This window comes from Mobula hypostoma, chromosome 16, assembly GCF_963921235.1.
Source record: "Mobula hypostoma chromosome 16, sMobHyp1.1, whole genome shotgun sequence".
In the NCBI taxonomy this organism is placed as follows: domain Eukaryota; kingdom Metazoa; phylum Chordata; class Chondrichthyes; order Myliobatiformes; family Myliobatidae; genus Mobula; species Mobula hypostoma.
Window position 1 is genome coordinate 14,632,609 of NC_086112.1, and position 19,951 is coordinate 14,652,559.

The following is a 19,951-nucleotide window of genomic DNA, read 5'->3' on the forward strand; positions in this document are numbered from 1 at the left end:
CTTTCCTGCATTTGTACGCGGTGTCTCCGTTTATAACACCCGGGATCCTGTGAGCCTTTTAAACTGCCCTTAAATACAAAAGTGAATTCATAGAAAAGTACAGCACAAAAACAGGCCCTTTAGCCCATCTAGTCCGTGCTGACCCATTTAATTCCCGCAGTTTAAAAAATTTAATGAATTGATGCAAAATTCCAGTAATTATTTGTTATGGTATGTTTTTTGGATATTGAGAAAACTTAGCAATTTCCTGAAATTGTGTGGTCCTAACGTAACCTCTTTGGTGAACTGAGAGTTTTAGGAATGCACGTCATAGAATTATGTTGTCTATGCATCATAGAATTATGTCCGTCAAGCCTTTTTATTATTTTTTAATTTATTGAGATACAGCATGGAATAGGCTCTTTGAGCTGTGCTGCCCAATTTGACCCTAGCCTAATCACAGGACAATTTACAGTAACCAATTAACCTACCAACTGGTATGTCTTTGGACTGTGGGGAAAACCGGGGCACCCAAACAAAACTCACAAGGTCATGGGGAGAACGTACAAACTCCTTACAGACAGTAGCGGGAAATGAACCTGGGTCACCTGTACTGTAAAGCGTTGCGCTATCCACTACGCCACCGTGACGCGTTGAACTATTTCCGAGGGAGTTTCCAACAGAGCGGACCTTAGAAGAAGATCATAAATAAAAGATCAAACAGTTAATTAAAGTAAGTCAGGTGACAACAGCATTATTAATTGGAGTCTCTTTATTACATTTATATGCAGATGAAGAACAAGCGTTTGTGGAAAGCCATAGATGGCCGTCAAGTTCGTACTTGCAGAAATTGACTGAGTACAGACACCACGTTCACTCTGGAAGATCTCGTTGTATTCTCATGTAACAGGTTGTTGAACTGTCTGTCCTTGGCACCTATTGAGGCTAAAAAATCAGAAAGTTAGAAAACCTGGTCCTATTGTAACAAAACCAGACCGAAATCAACTGAATCTCACAAACCCAATGGACAACTTTAAGCTTGGAAGAAACTGCTGAGTATGAAGATTCATCGTTTTTTTTAATGCCACATTAATCTTCTCTCTGTAGGTAAGAAGCTCTTGTGACAGCCCAATCATATCCTGGAATACACGCTAATTTTAAGACATCTCTAACCTTACTCAGTGATGGATTTATTGGCCCTGCCCATCAAATGTGAAGAAAGGCATTTTGCATACCTTCTTATTCAACTTTCTGGTAGGAATTAGATAGGTATAAAGAATGATACATATCAAAAAACATATCCAGTTTTAATTATTGAAGAGAAGTAGTTTATGTTCATGTCAGAACTCCACACCTTGTAGAGTACTATAGCACAGAAATAGGCCCTTTGGTTCATCTAGTTTGTACCAATCTGTTATGTTGCCCACACAAGGGTCACAGCCCTCCCATCCACATCCTTATCCAAATGTCTCTTAAATATTGAAATCAAACCAGTGTCCAATACTTCCACTGGTAGCTCATTCCACACTTGCTCTGCCCTCCAAGTGAAGAAGTTCCCCTTCAGGTTCTCCTTAAATATCTCACCTTTCACCCTTTAACCCATGACCTCTAGTTCCCAATCTCAGTGGAAAATGCCTGCTTGTATTTACCCTAAGTAGGCCCTTCATACTTTTGTATAGCTCTATCAAATCTCCCTTCATATTCCCTATGAACTAGATCAGACAACAGGAAGCTCATTCTGAAAAATGAGTGTTATAGTGTTAATGTTTACAACAGAGGTTCCCAGCCTCTTTTATGCCATGGCCCCCTACCATTAACCGAGAGGTTCCTGGAAACCTCCTGGTTTATACCACAGCTAGAATTACATTACAATTATATTGAGATATAACATTCATTAGGATTAACTCTCGGCAGGCATCCAGGTATTGATTTTAACCAACGTTTCAATGACAAACTCTGCCATCTTCATCGGGGATGATGCCGGGTCACATCTAGTGAAGATGGCAGAGTATGTAACTGAAACATCGGTTAAAATCGATAGCCTTGTATCAAGATACAAGACAGCCAGCGTCTTTATACCCAGGGTGGAAATAGCTAATTTGAGAGGGCATAATTTTACAGTACTGTAGGGGGTATGTCAGAGGCAAGTCCCCCCCGCCCCCACAGAGTGTTGGGAGCATGGAACGTGCTGCCAGGGGTGGTGATACATTAGGGACATTTAGGAGACTCTTGGATAGGCACATGGACGATAAGCCATGTGGGGGTGGGGGGGGTGGAGAGACACAAAATGCTGGAGGAAATCAGCATCTTGGGCACCATTGATGGAGGGGAAAGACAGCTGATGTTTCAGGCCAAGTCCCTTCATCCAGACGAGGGAGAGAGAGAGAAGGGTTAGATTAATTTAGGGTACATCAAAAGGTCAGCACAATATTGTGGGCCGAAGGGCCTGTACTGTGTTGTATTGTTCTATATTCACTGAAGAGAAGAGAAGAGAAATTGCCTTTAAACTCACAAGAGAGCACAGGCCATCAACTTTTTGCTGTTGATGTTTCTGTAGCAGGCAATTTATTTTTTATGAGGTCAAGTTGCTAGCTCAACGCTCAACCCAGCACGGATGGGAGGCGTGCCTTGGGAGCCGGCTGGGTTCGAACTCGGGAGCCTTCGCTCTGAAGTCTGGCGCTGATGCCACTACACCACCAGCCAGCTTCTATATTCACTGACCTGCACCTAATTTTTAAGTCTAGTTTGACGGCCCCAATCGGGTGAATGGGTTTTGCTTCTAACTTCGATGCATCTGTCCATTGTGATTCATTGGATTGATAGAGGGGTAAATGTGCAGACAACTGACCTGCTCATCTCAGATTTTGATGTTACAAAGTTCAGATGTCAGAGATAGCTACCAACATTGAGGATGTCGCCTTGGAATCATTTTCACCCAGTGGTTTACAGAATTTTACTTTGGCTAGAGGAAACTCTCTTTACCAGAAATGAAAACCCCCTCCATTTCCATTATCAACGACAATCCCCTCAAATCGGTTCTTGTTCGTGTAGTATTACAGTGATGGTTTAGTGTTTAAAGTTAGGTCACAGTTCGAGGACTGTGTACATTTCTGGTCTCCACTCTATTGCGTAAATGCGATAGGTGGGGACCGATGCTGAAGAGGGATATGCATGTTGCCAGGGCTGGAGAATCAGTGACATGGACAAGAGGATGGATGGGCTGTGTGTTGTACTCTTCAGAACAAAGAAATCAGAGCGGACCTTTTACTGAGGGATAATGAACGAGGAGACTCCGAAAGGTCCTAGATCCCTTATTGAGGAGGTCAGTCACTCAGGGCCATATATTCAAAGTTAATTGGCACAAGGATTAAGAAAGGGATCAGGTGGGTGGAATCTGGACTCACTGTCTTAAGAGGCTGATGGAAGTGAAATGCTCGTTACATTTAAAAGTGCCCAAAGAGCCATAGACCAAGGACTGAGAAGTGGAATTAATGTAAAGTTTACTTCTGGCTAGCATGACCACAATGAGCACGTGGCTCTCTTCGCTGTAAGTTTATGCATTTCTGCATCCTTGTTGAGGAAGTATCAAACTATTGCTGCAGAAAAGCAACCGCAAGCAGGCATACACACTGCTGGAGGAACTGGGCAAGTGTGGCACCGTCTGTGGAGGGGAATAAACAGTCGCTATCTCAAACTGAGACCCTTCATCAGGTTTTCAGGTGAAGCGTCTCGGCTCAAAATGTTGGTTGTTTATCCTGTCCTGCTGAGATCCTCCAGCACTCTGTGTGTGTGTGTGTGTGTGTGTGTGTCTGAGATCCTCCAGCACACTGTGTGTGTGTGTGTGTGTGTGTGTGTGTGTGTGTGTGTGTGTGTGTGTGTGTGTGTGTTCTTTCTATCGCACTCCATCTCCTCTGTGAGAGGAACTCAGTGGGGTTTAGCAGCATCTGTTAACGACTCAGGGGTTCTAGACCTGGGGTCCTTGGACCATTTACTTAATGGTATTGGTCCATGGCATAAAAGTTGGGAACCCCTTCGGGCTATGACCCTCCATCAGGACTGAGAGTCTGAAGGGATGATAGCCAGTGTAGAGAGGCGCTGGAGATTGAAACAGGCTGGGAGGTGATGGGTGGAACCTGCTGAGGTGGGGGTGAGAGGTGGAGGCAAGAGCCTGGAGGGAGTTAAGAGGAATAATCCTGATGAAGGGTCTCAGCCCAAGACGTTGACTGTTTATTCCCCTCCACACATGCTGCCAGACCTGCCAAGTTTCTCCAGCAGTTTGAGTGTATTGCTCAAGATTTCCAGTATTTGTAGAATCTCGTGTTTACAATCCTGCTGTCATTGGAATAATAGAAATCAGCCAGTTTGTTAAAATAAAATAGAAATGCATAGATTAGTTCTAGGTCAAGGATTCAAATAAAAAATGTTAATGTTTCAAATATATGGTCTATAGAAGACTATAGACTATAAATAGGCTATATGTTTATGTTTCAAATATATAGTCAACAGAAGACCTCAGAAAGGGATTACAAACTAAACATTAGACTAAACTAAATTTAAACTAAACACTAGTCTAGAGGGACCAGATTCAAAGCATTAATTTATTTTTTTCTTTGATTTGATGTGTACTGAGTAATTGGAACTTCTGGAATACAAAGTTAATACAGAATAAGGAGTATTTTTTTCTCTTTGAGGGGATCTACAACCAGGGATTTTCAATAAAATTCCTCAGGAATGAGAAGGTTTAGAATAAGTTTTACATAATGCAGTGGCTTTTGGAGCATAGATTCCTTTAGGAAGTGTTTGCATTAGGAGAGAATTAAACTTTTAAAGATAATCTGGAAACAAGAGGGAAGAGATGTGAGATGTGAACTGTTCTGGCAAAGATTAAACTGGAGAATGAGTTAGAAACTAATCTTTAGTTGCTAATGTGAAGGAGAGTATTGGTGGCCTGCTGAATATCTCTGATTCCTGGAGAGTATAGGAGCATGATTCCAACAGGCAAGCAGTACAAACCCTCAGTTAACATTAGTTGCCAAACATTGTATTTCTGTCTGTTCTCTCCTCCATATTTCAATGGTTTTGTAATTGGAAAAACAATTAAAATACTGTGCATCACCACCACCCACCTGAACTATGAACACACCGATTTTAAACAGCCAATTATGTTTCACTCACCATAGTATGTTATGCAGAGAATGTTAATAACACTTGTGGTGTGACATTATAGGAAATTGTATATTTGTTGAGTTGAACTTTGCAGTATTTTGAAAAGAGAAATTGTTTTCCTCCAGTAAAGTAATTGGGAACATCTCTTTGTTAAGGGGTTTCTTAGTTTTTTTTTGGCATTAGAGTCGTGAACAATACAATGAAGAGAAAATTCATTCCTGCTATACAACATATTCGATGGCCTGGAATTTCCTCAAAACAGTGACCCACTCAGCTACTTGTTTCACTTGTTTATCTTGAGCACATCTTCAACCCAGTGATGTGCTGCAGGTCCCTTATTCTTCATTGTGTATATTAATGATTTGGATAGGGCTTTAGATGCAACAACTTGTAAGTTGCAGTTGACACCAAAATTGGTGGTGTGGTGGAGCTTGAAGAAGGTTGACTAGGATTTCAACAGGATCCAGATTAACTGGGAAGAAGGGCAAAGGAATGGCAGATGGAAGTCAACTTGGAGAAGTGTAAAGTGACGCATTCTTGGACAGGACATACACAGTGAATGCAGAGCCCTGGGGAATGCTGTAGGACAGAGAGACCAAGTATATCATTCCTTGAAAATGGTAAAACAGGTAAAGAGAATGGTAAGGCAGCACACAGTGTGCTTGTCTTTATCAGCCGAGGCTTTCCAGTATAACAGGTGGGATGTCTCGTTACATCTGGGTCAGGCAGCGTCTGTAGAGAGGAATAAACAGTTGACATTTCGGGCTGAGAAACTTCATCAGGACTCAGGTGGTTGTCGCTCTGTATTTCCAGCATCTGCACAATCTCTTGTGTTCACCTGGAAGGGCCTGTTTAGATCACAGGATGGTGAAAGGGAAGGGCAAGAAAGGATAAGTGAGGCAGTTCTGCTGGTGTGCATTTCCGCTGGTGTGCATTTCCAGCATTTTCTGTGTTTTTTAGATTACCAGCATCTGCATTTTTGGTTTGGAATTTTCAGTATGTATGGGGGTAGTGTCATAAAAAGGGTAATGGCTGCTGAAGAATGAAAGGCTGGCCACAAAATTGGGAAGGGAATATGCCCTTCATCTCCAGAATGCTGAAGGTGATTCTTAAAGGCTTAAAGAACAGTGCCTCACCTTCTATAATAAGACATCCAAGCCTTCCACATCCAGTATTGAATTCAACAAGTAACTTGTTTGTACCATGACTATCCAGTTCTGCACTAAAAAACCATCTGTCACAGTGACTCAGTTTTTCTGTCCATTAACACTGACTACTGCACCATCCAAATTCCTTGGCTTGTGTTTCCTTTAACTGCCCATATCTCGCAGATCTTGTACTAATTCTAACTGCCCACATTAACACACCCACCAGGTTGCTTCATCAGCAGCTTATCTCTGTGGCAACCATGACCTTATTCTAGAGATACTCCTTTTGTCCTATCCATTCCTTCATCAGCAGCTTATCCCCATGGCAACCACGACCTCATTCTAGAGATACTCCTTTTGTCCTATCCATTCCTTTATCAGCAGCTTATCTCCGTGGCAACCATGACCTCATGCTAGAGATATTTCTTTTGTCCTATCCATTCCTTCCCAGCCCCTTCTCCAACCTTCAACGAACTTATTTTCTTATTCCCCATCTAATGAAGGGTCTTCAATTGAAATGCTAATCCCCTCACTCCACAAAATTGTTCCCAGTATTTTCTGGTTTTATTTCGGACTTTCAGCAACTGCAGCTTTATTTCGATTTTCCTGCACAATGTCAAAGTTCAAAGTAAATTTATCCTTGAAGTAAGTGGATGTCACCATATACTATCTTGAGATTCACTTTCTTACAGGCATTTACAGGAAAGTAAAGAAATATAATTTATAAAAATCTATACATAAGACTAACAACCAATGTGCAAATAACAGCAAATTGTACATAGCTAACTAACTAAATAGATAGATAACTAGATAGAACTGAGAACACGGGTTGCTGCAAATTAGATCTAGGTAACTAAAAGTCCTTGAGCAAATTTCCTATTGCTATATTAGTAAAATGCAGGAAATTCATGATCCACCAGTGTAGTTCAGGTAGAGACCAACTACTAAGACTAGTTTGTAATGTTAAGGCATTGGTCCAACTGCACTTGGGAGTATTGTGAACAATTTTGGGCCCCTTATCTGAGAAAGGATGTGTTGGCGTTGTAAAGGGTCGAGGGGAAGTTCATGAGAATGATCCTGGGAATCAAAGCATTAATGTATGAGGAGTGTTTGATGATTCTGGGCCTGTCCTTGCTGGAGTTTAGAAGAACGTGGGGGTGGGGGGAGGGAAATCTCATTGAAACTTGTCAAAAATTGGAAAGCCTAGATTGACTGGACAGGGAGAGGATGTTTCCAATTGTGGGGGAGTCTAGGACGAGTCAGAATACAAGGACATCCTTTAGAACAGAGATAAGAAGGAACTTCTTTAGCCAGAGGGTGGTGAATCTGTGGATTTCATTGCCACAGACTGCTATGGAGGCTAGATCTTTGGGTATATTTAAAGTGGAGATTGCTAGATTCCTGATTAGCAAGGGCAACAAAGGTTACAAAAGGCAGGAGAATGGGGATGAAAGGGGAATAAAGCAGACATGATTGAATGTCAAGGAGACTCAATGAACCGAATATCCCAATTCCACTCCTATGTCTAATGGTCTTAATTATTGTAGAAACATCTGGGGTTGGATCTGTAATTGCATAAGATTTTCAAACTTTCTGACTGCTGCAGATTCAGGTTCATTAATAGCATGTGGAGAGGGTCCTGAGGAGGTTCATGAGAATCATTCCAGGAATGAAAGGGTTAACATGTGAGGAGCATTTGAGGTCATATAGTTTTATTCCAGTGGCCTGAAACTGTGTTCTTTCATTGATTATATTATGGTTAAATATTCTATTATGGATTTGTCGAACATGAAAATTAATCTCAGGTGACATATATGTGATCATAAATTTACTTTGAACATTTACATCAAAGCATAGTGAAATGCATCATTTGCATTAACAAGCGGCACGCCCATGTTCTTACTGGGTGCAGCACACCCATGTACTGGGTGTCGCCCGCAATTGTCGCCACACATTCCAGTGCCAAAACAACATGGCCACCATGCATGGAACTACCAGTTTTGCAAATGGAAACTTCAAGCCATTGGAATAAGATCATACATCAAACACTCTTCATATGTTAACCCTTTAAGACCCAGGATACTTCTCGTGATTCTTCTCTGGAGCTTCCCCACATCCTTTCCCAGGTAAGGGGCCTAAGACTGCTCACAAGCCGCCAACTGGAGTCTGACCAAGGCCTTACAAAGCCTTAGTCCTCAATCTTACCTCGGACGATAAGGCACCGATGGCAATGAGCTTCTCCTTCAGCGCTCCAGACTCGTGGAGCTGCTTAACGTCAGAACCACCTCCCACACACTTAGTCCCAATGAATACACGGGGCACCTGTAATAAGATCAGAACTGTTATATTTAATCAGAAATACCTGTACACAGCGAATACAGTCTTGATTCTATTTGGCTCTCCTGTCAAACAGTAGCAATCAGTATTATTCAGACTGGTACAATTACTAATGCTGTCGGAGATTAAAGACAGATTAGCTCTACATGTGACAAGTACATCGAAGCATACAGTTAAATGTGTCCTTTGCTTCTATGACCAGCACTGTCCAAATATGTACTGCAGGCAGCCCACAGGTGTCGTCATACTCAAAATGGTAAGGGTCAAACTGACTATGGTTAAAATGTAATAAATGGTCCAACAAATGGTAAATAACTGATAATAAATCTGATCAGAATCGGGTTTATTATTGCCAACATACGATGCAAAATTGTTATTTTGTGGCAGCAGTGAAATGCAAAGACATAAAAATCTATGCATGACAAAAATAGAAGTACTAAAATCAGAATAGCCAGGTAATATTCATGCCTTCATGGACAGTCCAGAAATCTGATGGTGGAGGGAAAGAAGCTGTTCCTAAATTGTTGAGTGAGAGTCTTGGCCTCCTGTACTTCCTCCCCTATGGTATTAATGGTCCTGGACGATGAGGGTCCTTAGTGATGGTTTCATCGTCTTGAGGCACATCTCTTGATGTCCACAAAGATGTGGACCAACATTAAGGGGGAGAGAAGACTTCAGTGAGCCCCTCAACCATAAACTCAAGAGATTGAATGGACATTTTCCTCAAATGGAATATAGCACATGTAATTCTTATTTTAAAAAGAGATGGGAACAGAGCTGGGAAACTACGGGCTTAACCATCACATGCTTTAAGGGATCCCTGGAACATCCACATTGAACAGTGAGTGAGAGAAGGTGCTACTCACAAAACTCAGCACAGCTATTAATAATTATCTTGTAGCTGTTCCTCAATGTCAGCAGACAAAGGAGATGGTTATCAACTTCAGGAGAACTCACTGCACCCATACTCCACTCCACATCGGTGGCACAGCAGTGGAAACTGCAAGCAGTTTCAAACTCCTGCGAGTGCAGATCTCACACAACCTCTCGTGGTCCCAGAACATGTCTGCACAATCAGGAAAGCCCACCAATGCCTCTACTTTCTGAAGCGGCTGAAGAGAGCTGGACTATGCACATCCATATTCATGTCATTCTACAGCTGCACAGTAAAGAGCATCTTAACAAACTGCATCACTACTTGGTATAAAAACTGCACTATAGCAGACAGGGAGGCTCTACGATGAGTAGTCAAAACTGCCCAATGCATCACTAGCACCAGCCTACCTGCCATCAAGGACATATATACAGAAACGTGCTGGAAATGGGTCAGTAACATCATGAAGGATCCCACCCACCCTGCTCATGAACTGCTTGCCCCACAGGGAGGACCACACAACTCAAGGACAGTTACTTTCCCTAAGCAGTAAGGCTGTTCAACACCTCCACCCACAAACCCACCCCTCCAACACTACTACTTCATCATTTCTTGTCACTCACCTTATGTACAGACACTCCTGTGCTTGGAATCACTTTATGGACATACAATTTATGTATAGAAGCTATTTTACGCATTTATGTAACACACATCAAAGTTGCTTGAAATTCCGGCATCTGCAGAATTCTTCGTGTTATGCATGTATGTGTTTTTTTTTTGTTATTATTGTGTTTTTTATCTTATTGGATTTTTTTTGTGCTGCATGGGACCTGGAGTAACAATCATTTTGTCCTCCTTTACAACTGTGTACAGGAAATGACATTAAACAATCTTGAACAATAAAACTACAAAACTAATTTAAGTTTTGTTACAAGGAAGCCATGAGATTAATGAGTGAAGGGAACCCAATAAACTGTTCCAACGGGACTTTCAGAAAGCCTTTGATGAAAGGACTAACACATCAGAATCTGGTTTAATATCGTCAGCATACGTCATGAAATTTGTTCTGTGGCAGCAGTACATTGCAATACGTAATAAAAACTAATATATATATAATATTAGTGCAAAAGGAAAAAAAAAAGTAGTGAGGTAGTATTCATGGGTTCAATGTCCATTCAGAAACCTGATGGCAGAGGGAAAGAAGCTGTTCCTGAATTGCACAGAAGGCTCCTGTATCTCCTTCCTGGTGGGGTGATAGGGGTCCTTCATGATGGATGCCACATTTTTGTGGCATTGCTCCTTGAAGATGTCCTGGATGCTGGTGAGCCTAGAGCTCATGATGGAGCTGACCGAGTTTACATCTTTCTACAGCTTATTTCAACCCTGTGCAGTAGCCCCCACCAATTCCACTCCCCCCCCCCCAAACAAGGTGGTGATGCAGCCAGTTAGAATTCTCTCTACGGTTCACCTGTAGAAATTTGCAAAACAACATCAGGTTGTTTCTAAAGACAGAGCCCCATGTGACACTGGTACCGGTTGGAATTTGACAGAAAATGCTGGAAATACTCAACGGGTCAGCAACCACGAAAAGAGCAACACGGCTGATGTTTTCGGTCAACGATCTTTCATCATAATTTCATCAACGGAGCTTGGAGCAGCTTCCATTATTAATGCTAAACCACTGTGGGCGCTCTGGAATATATTCCCAGTTAGTGCAAGATGAACGGCACATGGTTCATTGGGCAGAATTAGTTTTGGACTGGGGAAGATGCTAGTGCATCATGTTGGAAGCAGAGATGACATGTTTTGAACATTATTACCCTGGGCTTGTTACCTCTCCTTGTGGCTTCAGAGGTAAGGGGGGAGTTGGAAGGGCAGGTTTCTGGAGTCACGAGGTCAGAAGGAGACATGAGGGGCCTGGGTCATAGGGGTCGGAGGACAAAACCAGCTTGGGATGAAATCCGAGCTTGGAGGTGGGATGCCAGCAAGTCTGAGATTCCAGAGCCAAGGAGTGGAGGCCCGGAGGCGGTCTGCTCTGGGGTCAGTGGCTTACCTGGATGTTTGAGGGTGTGGGCTGGTGTGGGCAGGGGGAAAGGGGCTTATTTTACTTCTGTTTTGTTTTTTGGCTTTGCTGTTGCTTGCGTTGTTCTGTGAAACATTGCGGGCATGTTATGTTGGCACCGGAATGTGTGGCAACATTTGTGGGCTGCCCCCAGCACACCCTTGGGTGTGCTGGTTGTTAATGCAAATGGCACATTTCACTGGGTGTTTCAATGTACATGTGATAAATTAATTAATCTGAATCTGAATCGTCTGCCGCAGTGCTTGCTGTATCCTTCAGTGGTTCCTGCCTCCCACATTCTTGTATCAAAGTTGATCTGCGTTTACACTGCAAAGAATGGCTCCCAGAGACCACCACTGACAGAATTCATTGTTTCTAAATGTTATTTCCATGGAGAGAGACAAGAGATCTGAGTATCTCTTGCAATTTTGATTTTTTATTTCAGGATTTCCAGCATCTGCGAGTTTTTTGTTTTGTTTTTCAACCGACTTTCATTTGGTGAATCCCAGTGCAATTTGCTAAAGCAGCCAGCAAGGGTGTCAAGCAAAAACAATGGCCCTGATTTACCAACACCTTTTCCTGCCGTTCTAATCACAGTATCTCACAGGCAACACAAGCATTAAATCAGGAGAAAGGGGCTATCGTTCTGTGGTTTGTGGTTATCTTAAAGCTTTTCTGATGATGCTTGATATTTAATGCCATGGATTAAACATTTGACTTAATGAAACAATTGTTGAGTTGTCTCTTTTAGGCATTATCTATTTAGAGATACAGTATTCGGTGGAAGGGTGGAGATATATCTCTACCAAAGGAGGTGCGAGGCACTCCTTCCCTCTGCTAGTCTAGAGGTCACCCTTGGGCAAGGTGTAGCACCTGCTTAGCCCCCTCCACCCAATCAGAGTCACGTGAAGCCATGGCTGCAGGTGGTGGATGGTCAGATGAGCAGCCGGTGCACATCACAAGTCCTGGTTATGCAACCACTGACAATCAGACAATCTGTTGAGAGAGTTGATGACCGGGGTCACTCATCTTGTAAATGCACTGACCAGAATAAGGCAAACCACTTCTGTAGAGAAATTTTCCAAGAACAACGATGGGGATGAAAAGACTATGATTGCCAGAAGACTATACAACATGACACATAACAAAGGTAATTAAACAACAAGGGTAGTGGTACCAACACTTTTTTTTAGAACGAGCATTTGGAAATAGTGTTAGGGAGATTGCCAAAGCCATTTTAGTGCCAGAAAAAACAGACCATTTTCCTGACCCAGGTGAGTAAATACCATGGCATATCCCAGTCAGAAATGCACATCAACAAGATCTACTGTACATTAGATTGACCTGAAGCCAATCATTTACACCACAATCATCTCCCATGCCAAAAGTCTGCATTTCCCTGAGAAACACCAGCATGTCCCAACACAATTGTGAAAATGTTCAGAACTCCTGCACGAACGGGCAAGGCCTGAAAAATCCAGGACGATTCCTGCCCTGATGTTTGCTGACTGTAAACCGATCCGAAACTCCTCATGAACCCCAGTTGGGTACGGTCTGGGAGAAGTTTGACAACTACTTGTTGTAACCATGTGGAGACACGGGAAAAGCACATGTCTCAGGTAATTTAAAAAAAATTATTGGATTATTTGACTATTTAAGATTCTGATTTGTACCTTTTGAAATTTCTGTTAATTTAATAATGTACGTTTGGCAGCACTGACTGTTAGAACATAGAAAAGTACCGCACAGTACAGGGTCTTTGGCCCACAATGTTGTGCAACATTTTATCCTACTCTGAGTCCTTTCTCCACGATGGACGGTTCCACGCCCAGCTGTGAGAGGAGGACTGGACATGGGCCTAGCAACCCCCGGCAAAAACCCAGAGCTACAGATACACTAACAGAAGCTCCAAAGACCTCATCGCTGGAAGAGGAAGGACACACAAAGAAGATGGGCCACACCTGGGAAAACTTGAAAGATTGCCCCAGGACTGAGGACTGCCAGCTGCTGTCAGTGGCCTATGCCCCAGTAGGGGTGATGGGCTGAAGAAGCAGTCTCTATCTGAAATGTCTCTAATGTATCTATCTCTTACACTAGCCCTAGCAGCACATGTCACACCCCTACCATTCTGGGTAAAGAAAACTACCTCTGATATTCCCCCCTACACCTTAAGGTTCTACCCTCTTGAATTAACCATTTTCCTTCCTGAGTATAAAGTCTCTGCTGTCCACTCTATCTCTGCCTATTATCATCTTGTACACCTCTATCAAGTGTGGCGCGTGGCCAAGTGGTTAGGGCGTTGGACTAGTGATCTGAAGGTTATGGGTTCGAGCCTCGGCTGGGGTAGAGTGTGTGTCCTTGAGCAAGGTACTTACCCACACAATGCTCCAGTCTACCCAGCTGAGAATGGGTACCGGCAAATGCTGGAGGTTAACCTCACGATAGACTGGCATCCCATCTGGGGGGGGGGGGGGGGGCGGAGTCTCGTACTCTCAGTTGCTTCACGCCACAGAAACCGGCATAAGCACCAGCCTGATGGGCCACAAGGCTCGTGACAGACTTTTAATTTAAAAACACCTCTACCAAGTCACCTTTCATCCTCCTTCTCTCCAAAGAGAAAATCCTAGCTCGCTCAACCTATCCTCACAAAACAGGCTCTCTAATCCAGGCAGCATCCTGTTAAATCTCCTCTGAGATTTAGATCGTCTTTAAAACTTCCGCATCTTTTCCATAATGGGGCAACCACAAAGGAACACAGTACTGCAAGTGACTATCAGATGGCCTGTCATTTAAGGTGCTTTGACAGATGTTTCAGCTTTGCCATGGCATACCCGACTGCTGTCAAAGGATTTCAGTAGAATTGGAATTGGCAGGATCTAGTTGGTACTGGGTTTGGAGACCAATTTGCTACAAGATCTGATTCAGCTGCAGATAGAATCTGAACTACCCAATGTAGTGACAAGCACAGCACAGGACAACAGTAATACGTGCAGTGATAAGTTCTAGTGGTCCGCCAGTCATCCAGGCTTGGGGGTTCAGCTCAGGGCTAACAGCCCTGACTGGTCAAACAAAACTGTTCCAGAAACTGCAATGAAGAATCCTTCTATGTCTGTGTGTGATGGATGGCCAAAGGGAGACGGAGATGGAGACCTTTCATTGCTGCAGGTGTAACGTGCATTTAACTAATGAAAGTAACGATGAGTACCTCCACAGGATAACAGTAATGACAAAGGGCTTCGGCCTGAAACCTCGACTGTGCTCTTTTCCATAGATACTGCCTGGCCTGCTGAGTTCCTCCAGCATTTTGTCTGTGCGTTTAACAGTGATAAGTGTATGCCAATTAGCTGAATAGGTGCTCGCCTGGAGAACCAGCCTCGGTAGCACCAAATCTGCTATAAATTTCAGAGACAGACACAACCGATTGACGTGGCTGTGTAGAATGTCTTAAATGCTGCCAACTAGGGGTGAGTTACTAGACAATTAGTTCATAATAGATAAGGTTAGTTTTATTTGCCACATGTACATCGACACATTGAAACAAACAGTGAAATGTGTCACTTGCGTCAATGACGCAGCCAGTCCAGAGATGTGCGGGGGGGGGCAATCTGCGCATGTCACCATGTTTCCATGCCAACAGAGCATGCCCAGAAATTACTCACTCCTGCCTTTTTGGAATGTGGGAGGAAACAAGAATGCCCAGAGGAAACCCACATGGTCATCGAGAGGACGTACAAATTCCTTTCAGACAGTGGCAGGAATTGAACCCCAGTTGCCAATGCTGTAAAGCGTTGTGCTAACCACTGAGATTTAGAGGAAGAAGGCAAGGTTTTGAGAGATCAGCTAATTGAGGACTCTGGGGGAAGTAGCAGAGAGGTGAAGTGAGGCCTGGGGCAGATTAGCCGTGACTATATTGAATGGCAAGGCAGGGTCAGAAGGCCTGCTCTTGCTCTTATCAGTTCACGTTTTAAGTCATTGACAGAGATATTGCCTTCTGGTGAAATACCAGGCCACAACGTTATCTGAATAAGCTGTAACAGTATCTGAATGGCACGTTCCACCATTCTAGCAATAAAAAGGCAACTTGTAGCTGATAAGCAAATCATTTTCACTACAATGTATCTTAGAAGGAACTGCATAGTGGCAACCCCTTTCACATACAAGTGTAAAAGGATACTGCTGAAGGGTCTTGGCCCGAAACGTCCTCCAGCATTTTGTGTGAGTTACTTGGATTTCCAGCATCTGCAGATTTTCTCTTGTTTGTGATTGGATTACACAAAAGACTAATGAGTCCTGAAGAAAGTTCTCAGCCTGACACGTCGACTGTTTATTCACTCCCATAGATGTTGCCTGACTTGCTGAGTTTCTCCAGCATTTTGTGTGTGTGTTGCTTTGGATTTCCAGCATCTGCAGAATCTCTTGTGTGTGCAATGAATTTATTTATTTATTATTTTATTTAGAGGTACAGGGGGGAACAGACCCTCCCAGCCCTTCGAGTCTGCAAACCAGCAACCTCTGATTTAACCCTAGTCCTAACATGGGGACAATTTACAATGACCAATCAACCTGCCCACTGGTACATCTTTGGCCTGTGGGTGGAAACCCACGTGGCCAAGGGGAGAACGTGCAAACTCCTCACAGGCAGTGGCAGGAATTGAACCGGCATCGCTGGTACTGTAAAGTGCTGTGCGAACCACTACACTACCATGCCGGCTGTTCACATAGTTACGGAGTCATACAGCCCGGTTTCAGGTCCCTCGGCCCAAATTGTCCATGCTATGTTGCCCAGCGAGCTAGTCCCACCTGCCCACGGTTGGCCAAAGGCCAGTTGCCCTCTACACCTCTCCTGTTCATGTACTTCATACAAAGTGCCGGAGGAACTCAGCATCTCTGGAAATGAAAACAGTCAATGTTTTGGGCTGAGACCTTCATCTTACCTACATAACTTTTAAATGTTGCTATGGTGCTCAACTACCATTTCTGGTAGCTTGTTCCAAACAGAAACCACACTTTGCAACCCTTTTAAATCTCTCACCTTTGACCTTCAACCTCCACTCTTTTTTGTCTTAGCAACCTGATCCCTGGGAAAAGGACTGTGCTTTCACCCTGCCTGTTGCCCCTCGCGATCTTTAATATCTCTATCAGGTCACCCCTCGATCTCCTACATTCTGGGGAATAAACTCCCTTGTAACTCAAGACTCCCAAGTTGAGGCAACATCCAAGTAAACCTTTCCTGCACGCTTAACATTGTTTCTTTAACAGGGTGACCAAAATTATGCACAGAACTCCAAGTGCAGCCTCACCAACATCCTAAATACCTGCAAGGTAATCTCTCAACTCCTGTACTGAGTGATGAAATCCACCATGCCAAATGTGTTCTTATTCTTTAGTTAGAGTTAACATATTGAGGTTAATATCTCATCTTATGTTCTTAATTTGATTTATTGAGATACAGCAAGGAGCAGACCCTCCCAGCCCTTTGAGCTGCACCACCCAACAACCCCCGATTTGTCGAAGGATGTCTTACGATGCCCAGCTGCTACATCTTTGGACTGTGATTATGAGAGGCATAGATAGGGTGGATAGCCAGTACCTGTTTCCCAGGGCATGAACAGCAAACACCAGAAGGCATATGTACAAAGTTAAGGGAGGGAAGTTTAGGGGAGACATCAGGGGTAACTTTTTTTTACACACAGAGGGTTGGGGGTGCCTGGAATGTCTTGCCAGGGATGGTGGTGAAGGCTAAAACATTAGGGGTATTTAAGAGCCTCTTGGACAGGCACATGGATGAAAGAAAAATAGAGGGTTACGGGGTAGTGTGGGTTTAGTACGTTTTTTTTAAGGAATATATGGGTCGGCACAACATCGAGGGACGAAGAGCCTGTGCTGTGCTGTAGTATTCTACTCTCTAGTGAGAACAACCTATGAGAAGGTTTGGACTTTGGGAGGAAACTGGAGACACGGGGAGAAAGTACAAACTCCTTGCTGGCAGTGGCAGGAATTGAACCTGGGTCTCTGGTACTGTAGAGCATTGCTCTAACCACTACGCTACTGTGCCCCCTCTGGGTGTCTTCCCCCAGATGCCACTTTCACTAAACTATGCATTTGCACTCCTCTGTTCCATAACACTCCCCAGTGCCCTGCCATTCACTGTACAAGTCCTACCCTGGGTTGATCCCCAAAATGCCAGACCTCACATTTCCCCTTTGCCAATCCTCAGCCCACATACCGAGCTGATCAAGATTCCCCTGTAACTTTTTCACTACCTTCTACACCGCCCATTTCTAACCCCGCCTTGTACATTTCAAGCGCCTAAATTCAATGTGTGGTTAAGCAAGTTATTTTAGATTCGCCTCCGGCGTCACTTCCAGTCCCGACTCACGAGTTACTAAGACACGCGTCTGGTTGATAACGAAGTGACAGTGCAAAAAGATCTCGAGTTGGAGTCTGGACTGATGGCCCGAAACGACGACTCTTTATGCATCTCCTGACCTGTTGTGTTCCTCCAGCATTTTATGTGTGTTGCTTTAGAGCAGGGCTTCCCAAAGTGGGGGTCCGCAGACCCTTCGGTTAATGGCAGGGGGCACACGGCATTAAAAAGGTTGGGAACCCCTGCTTCAGAGAATTTCAGAGTTAATGGTGTCCACACTAGAAAGATTGACTGGCAGGGGGGAGGATTCAAGCAGCACGACCGGAGAAGCCGTCCACTGGTAGCTGAGGGACGGGAACCCGGTACCAAGGGGTGAGCGAACCGTGAGAAGCCCACCCAGTCCTGAGTCGCCCTTCCGACGAACTCTCCCCCCCGGCAGCAGTATCTCCAAATGCGACAGGAAATCAGATCGCAGTCTCAGACAGGATTCTACGCCGACTATCGAGATCCGTGTGCCTCGGCTCGCTCTGTGATTCGCCTTACAGATTTCCTACTGCTTTAAAAACCGGGTTGAAATTGCAAGTCGTTTCTCAGAGGATGAAAGGCATGGAGATAAAGTGGGCCGGGCAGTGGTTACTCCAGCCTACTGACGATCGCTGTTGACCGGGATCCCCCGTCTGTCTCCAAATGGCAACTCGCCATTTGCCGTTTTCACTCATTATGCTGCATAATGATACTGAAGGCCCGAAGAACAGCTTACAGCTTCCTTTAACCATACTAGAAAATAAAATGAAGATGAGAAACGTAAACCCGAAGTGAGCGAAAAGACGGCGTTTTTTTAATTAAAGAAATAAACTCACCGTCCTGGCTCCGGTTATACTTTCCAAGTAATTTTGAATCTCCTTCATCTCGGCATGGTCCGCAATGTCGTAAATCTGTAGCCTGTCTTTTTTGAACTCAAAATTTCCAAACACGTTCTTCGCTAGATCACAGTAAGGACAGGACTTTTTGATAAAAAGGACCACTTTGTCCGCCTGGATTTTTGCGTCCACGTATGCTTGAGCCATGGTCCGCTTCCAGTGAGTCAGCGCCGAGCACAGACGCTTCTCCTCCTCAGCCCTTCAGAAGTGGAGGAGTGGCGTTTGTTGAAATCATTTGACGCGAGAGGGAGGAGTAGATTTCTTTTAATGCTTTGCCGTACCTAGTATTATTACTCGTATTATTGTACTGGAAATCGCGACGTTTCTATTTGTTTCCGTGTAAAGAGTTTCTATAAATAAAATCTAACTTCAATATCTATTTATTCCACCAATTATATAAGGCGATGGATTAGAATTATGTTGTTTAGCAAGTTACCAATAAAATGCGCTTTGAAAATAAAAATTCATACATTACAGTTAATATAGTTCTCTTTAACTGGATGTATATCCATTTAAGTAAGGCGTCATCCATCACTAAGGACTCTCTTCACCCTCTTCTCATTGCTACCATCAAGGAGGAGGTACAGGAGCCTGAACGATTCAGGAACAGCTTCTTCCCCTCCCATCCGATTTCTGAACGGACTTTGATCCCATGAACACTACCTCAATACCTTTTTTGTTTCTATTTTTGCACTACTTATTTAATTTACTTTTAAAATGTATATTTCATGACATATGCCAATAATATTAAACCTGATTCTGGTTCTGAAACTCTACTTGTGCATGATGTGTGAATTTAATTCACTTCAGTCAGAGTCAGAATGAAAGTTGAAAGGCTTCAGAATAAGACCATAAACGGTAGGATTAGATCTACATGAATTAGTCCATTCGGCCCATCGAGTCTGCACTGTCATTTGATCGTGGCTGATCCATTTCCCTCTCAAACCCATTCGCCTGCCTTCTCCCCATAACCTTTCACACCCTACCTAATCAAGAACCTATCAACCTCCACCTTAAATACACTCAATGACTTGGCCTCCACTGCCGCCTGTGGCAACAAATTCCACAGATTCACCACCAACTGGCTAAAGAAATTCC

General features: G+C 43.6%; 2 protein-coding genes across 2 annotated transcripts in view; one reads left to right on the forward strand and one right to left on the reverse strand.

Moving 5' to 3' along the window:
* rhobtb3 (Rho related BTB domain containing 3) overlaps positions 1-886 on the forward strand; it is an 88,252-nt gene extending 87,366 nt beyond the window's left edge. Inside the window, exon 12 of the mRNA XM_063068578.1 lies at positions 771-886. Coding sequence (XP_062924648.1) covers positions 771-886 — 116 coding nt within the window. The remainder of the gene's footprint in view (positions 1-770) is intronic.
* On the reverse strand, positions 734-19,067 carry glrx (glutaredoxin (thioltransferase)). Its single transcript, XM_063068579.1, has 3 exons — positions 18,794-19,067; positions 8,499-8,615; positions 734-924 (listed from the first exon to the last, which is right to left on the reverse strand). Exons 1-3 carry the CDS (start codon positions 18,998-19,000, stop codon positions 916-918), a joined length of 333 nt encoding a protein of 110 aa, XP_062924649.1. The 5' UTR covers positions 19,001-19,067; the 3' UTR covers positions 734-915.
* Between the last annotated feature and the right edge of the window lie 884 nt (positions 19,068-19,951).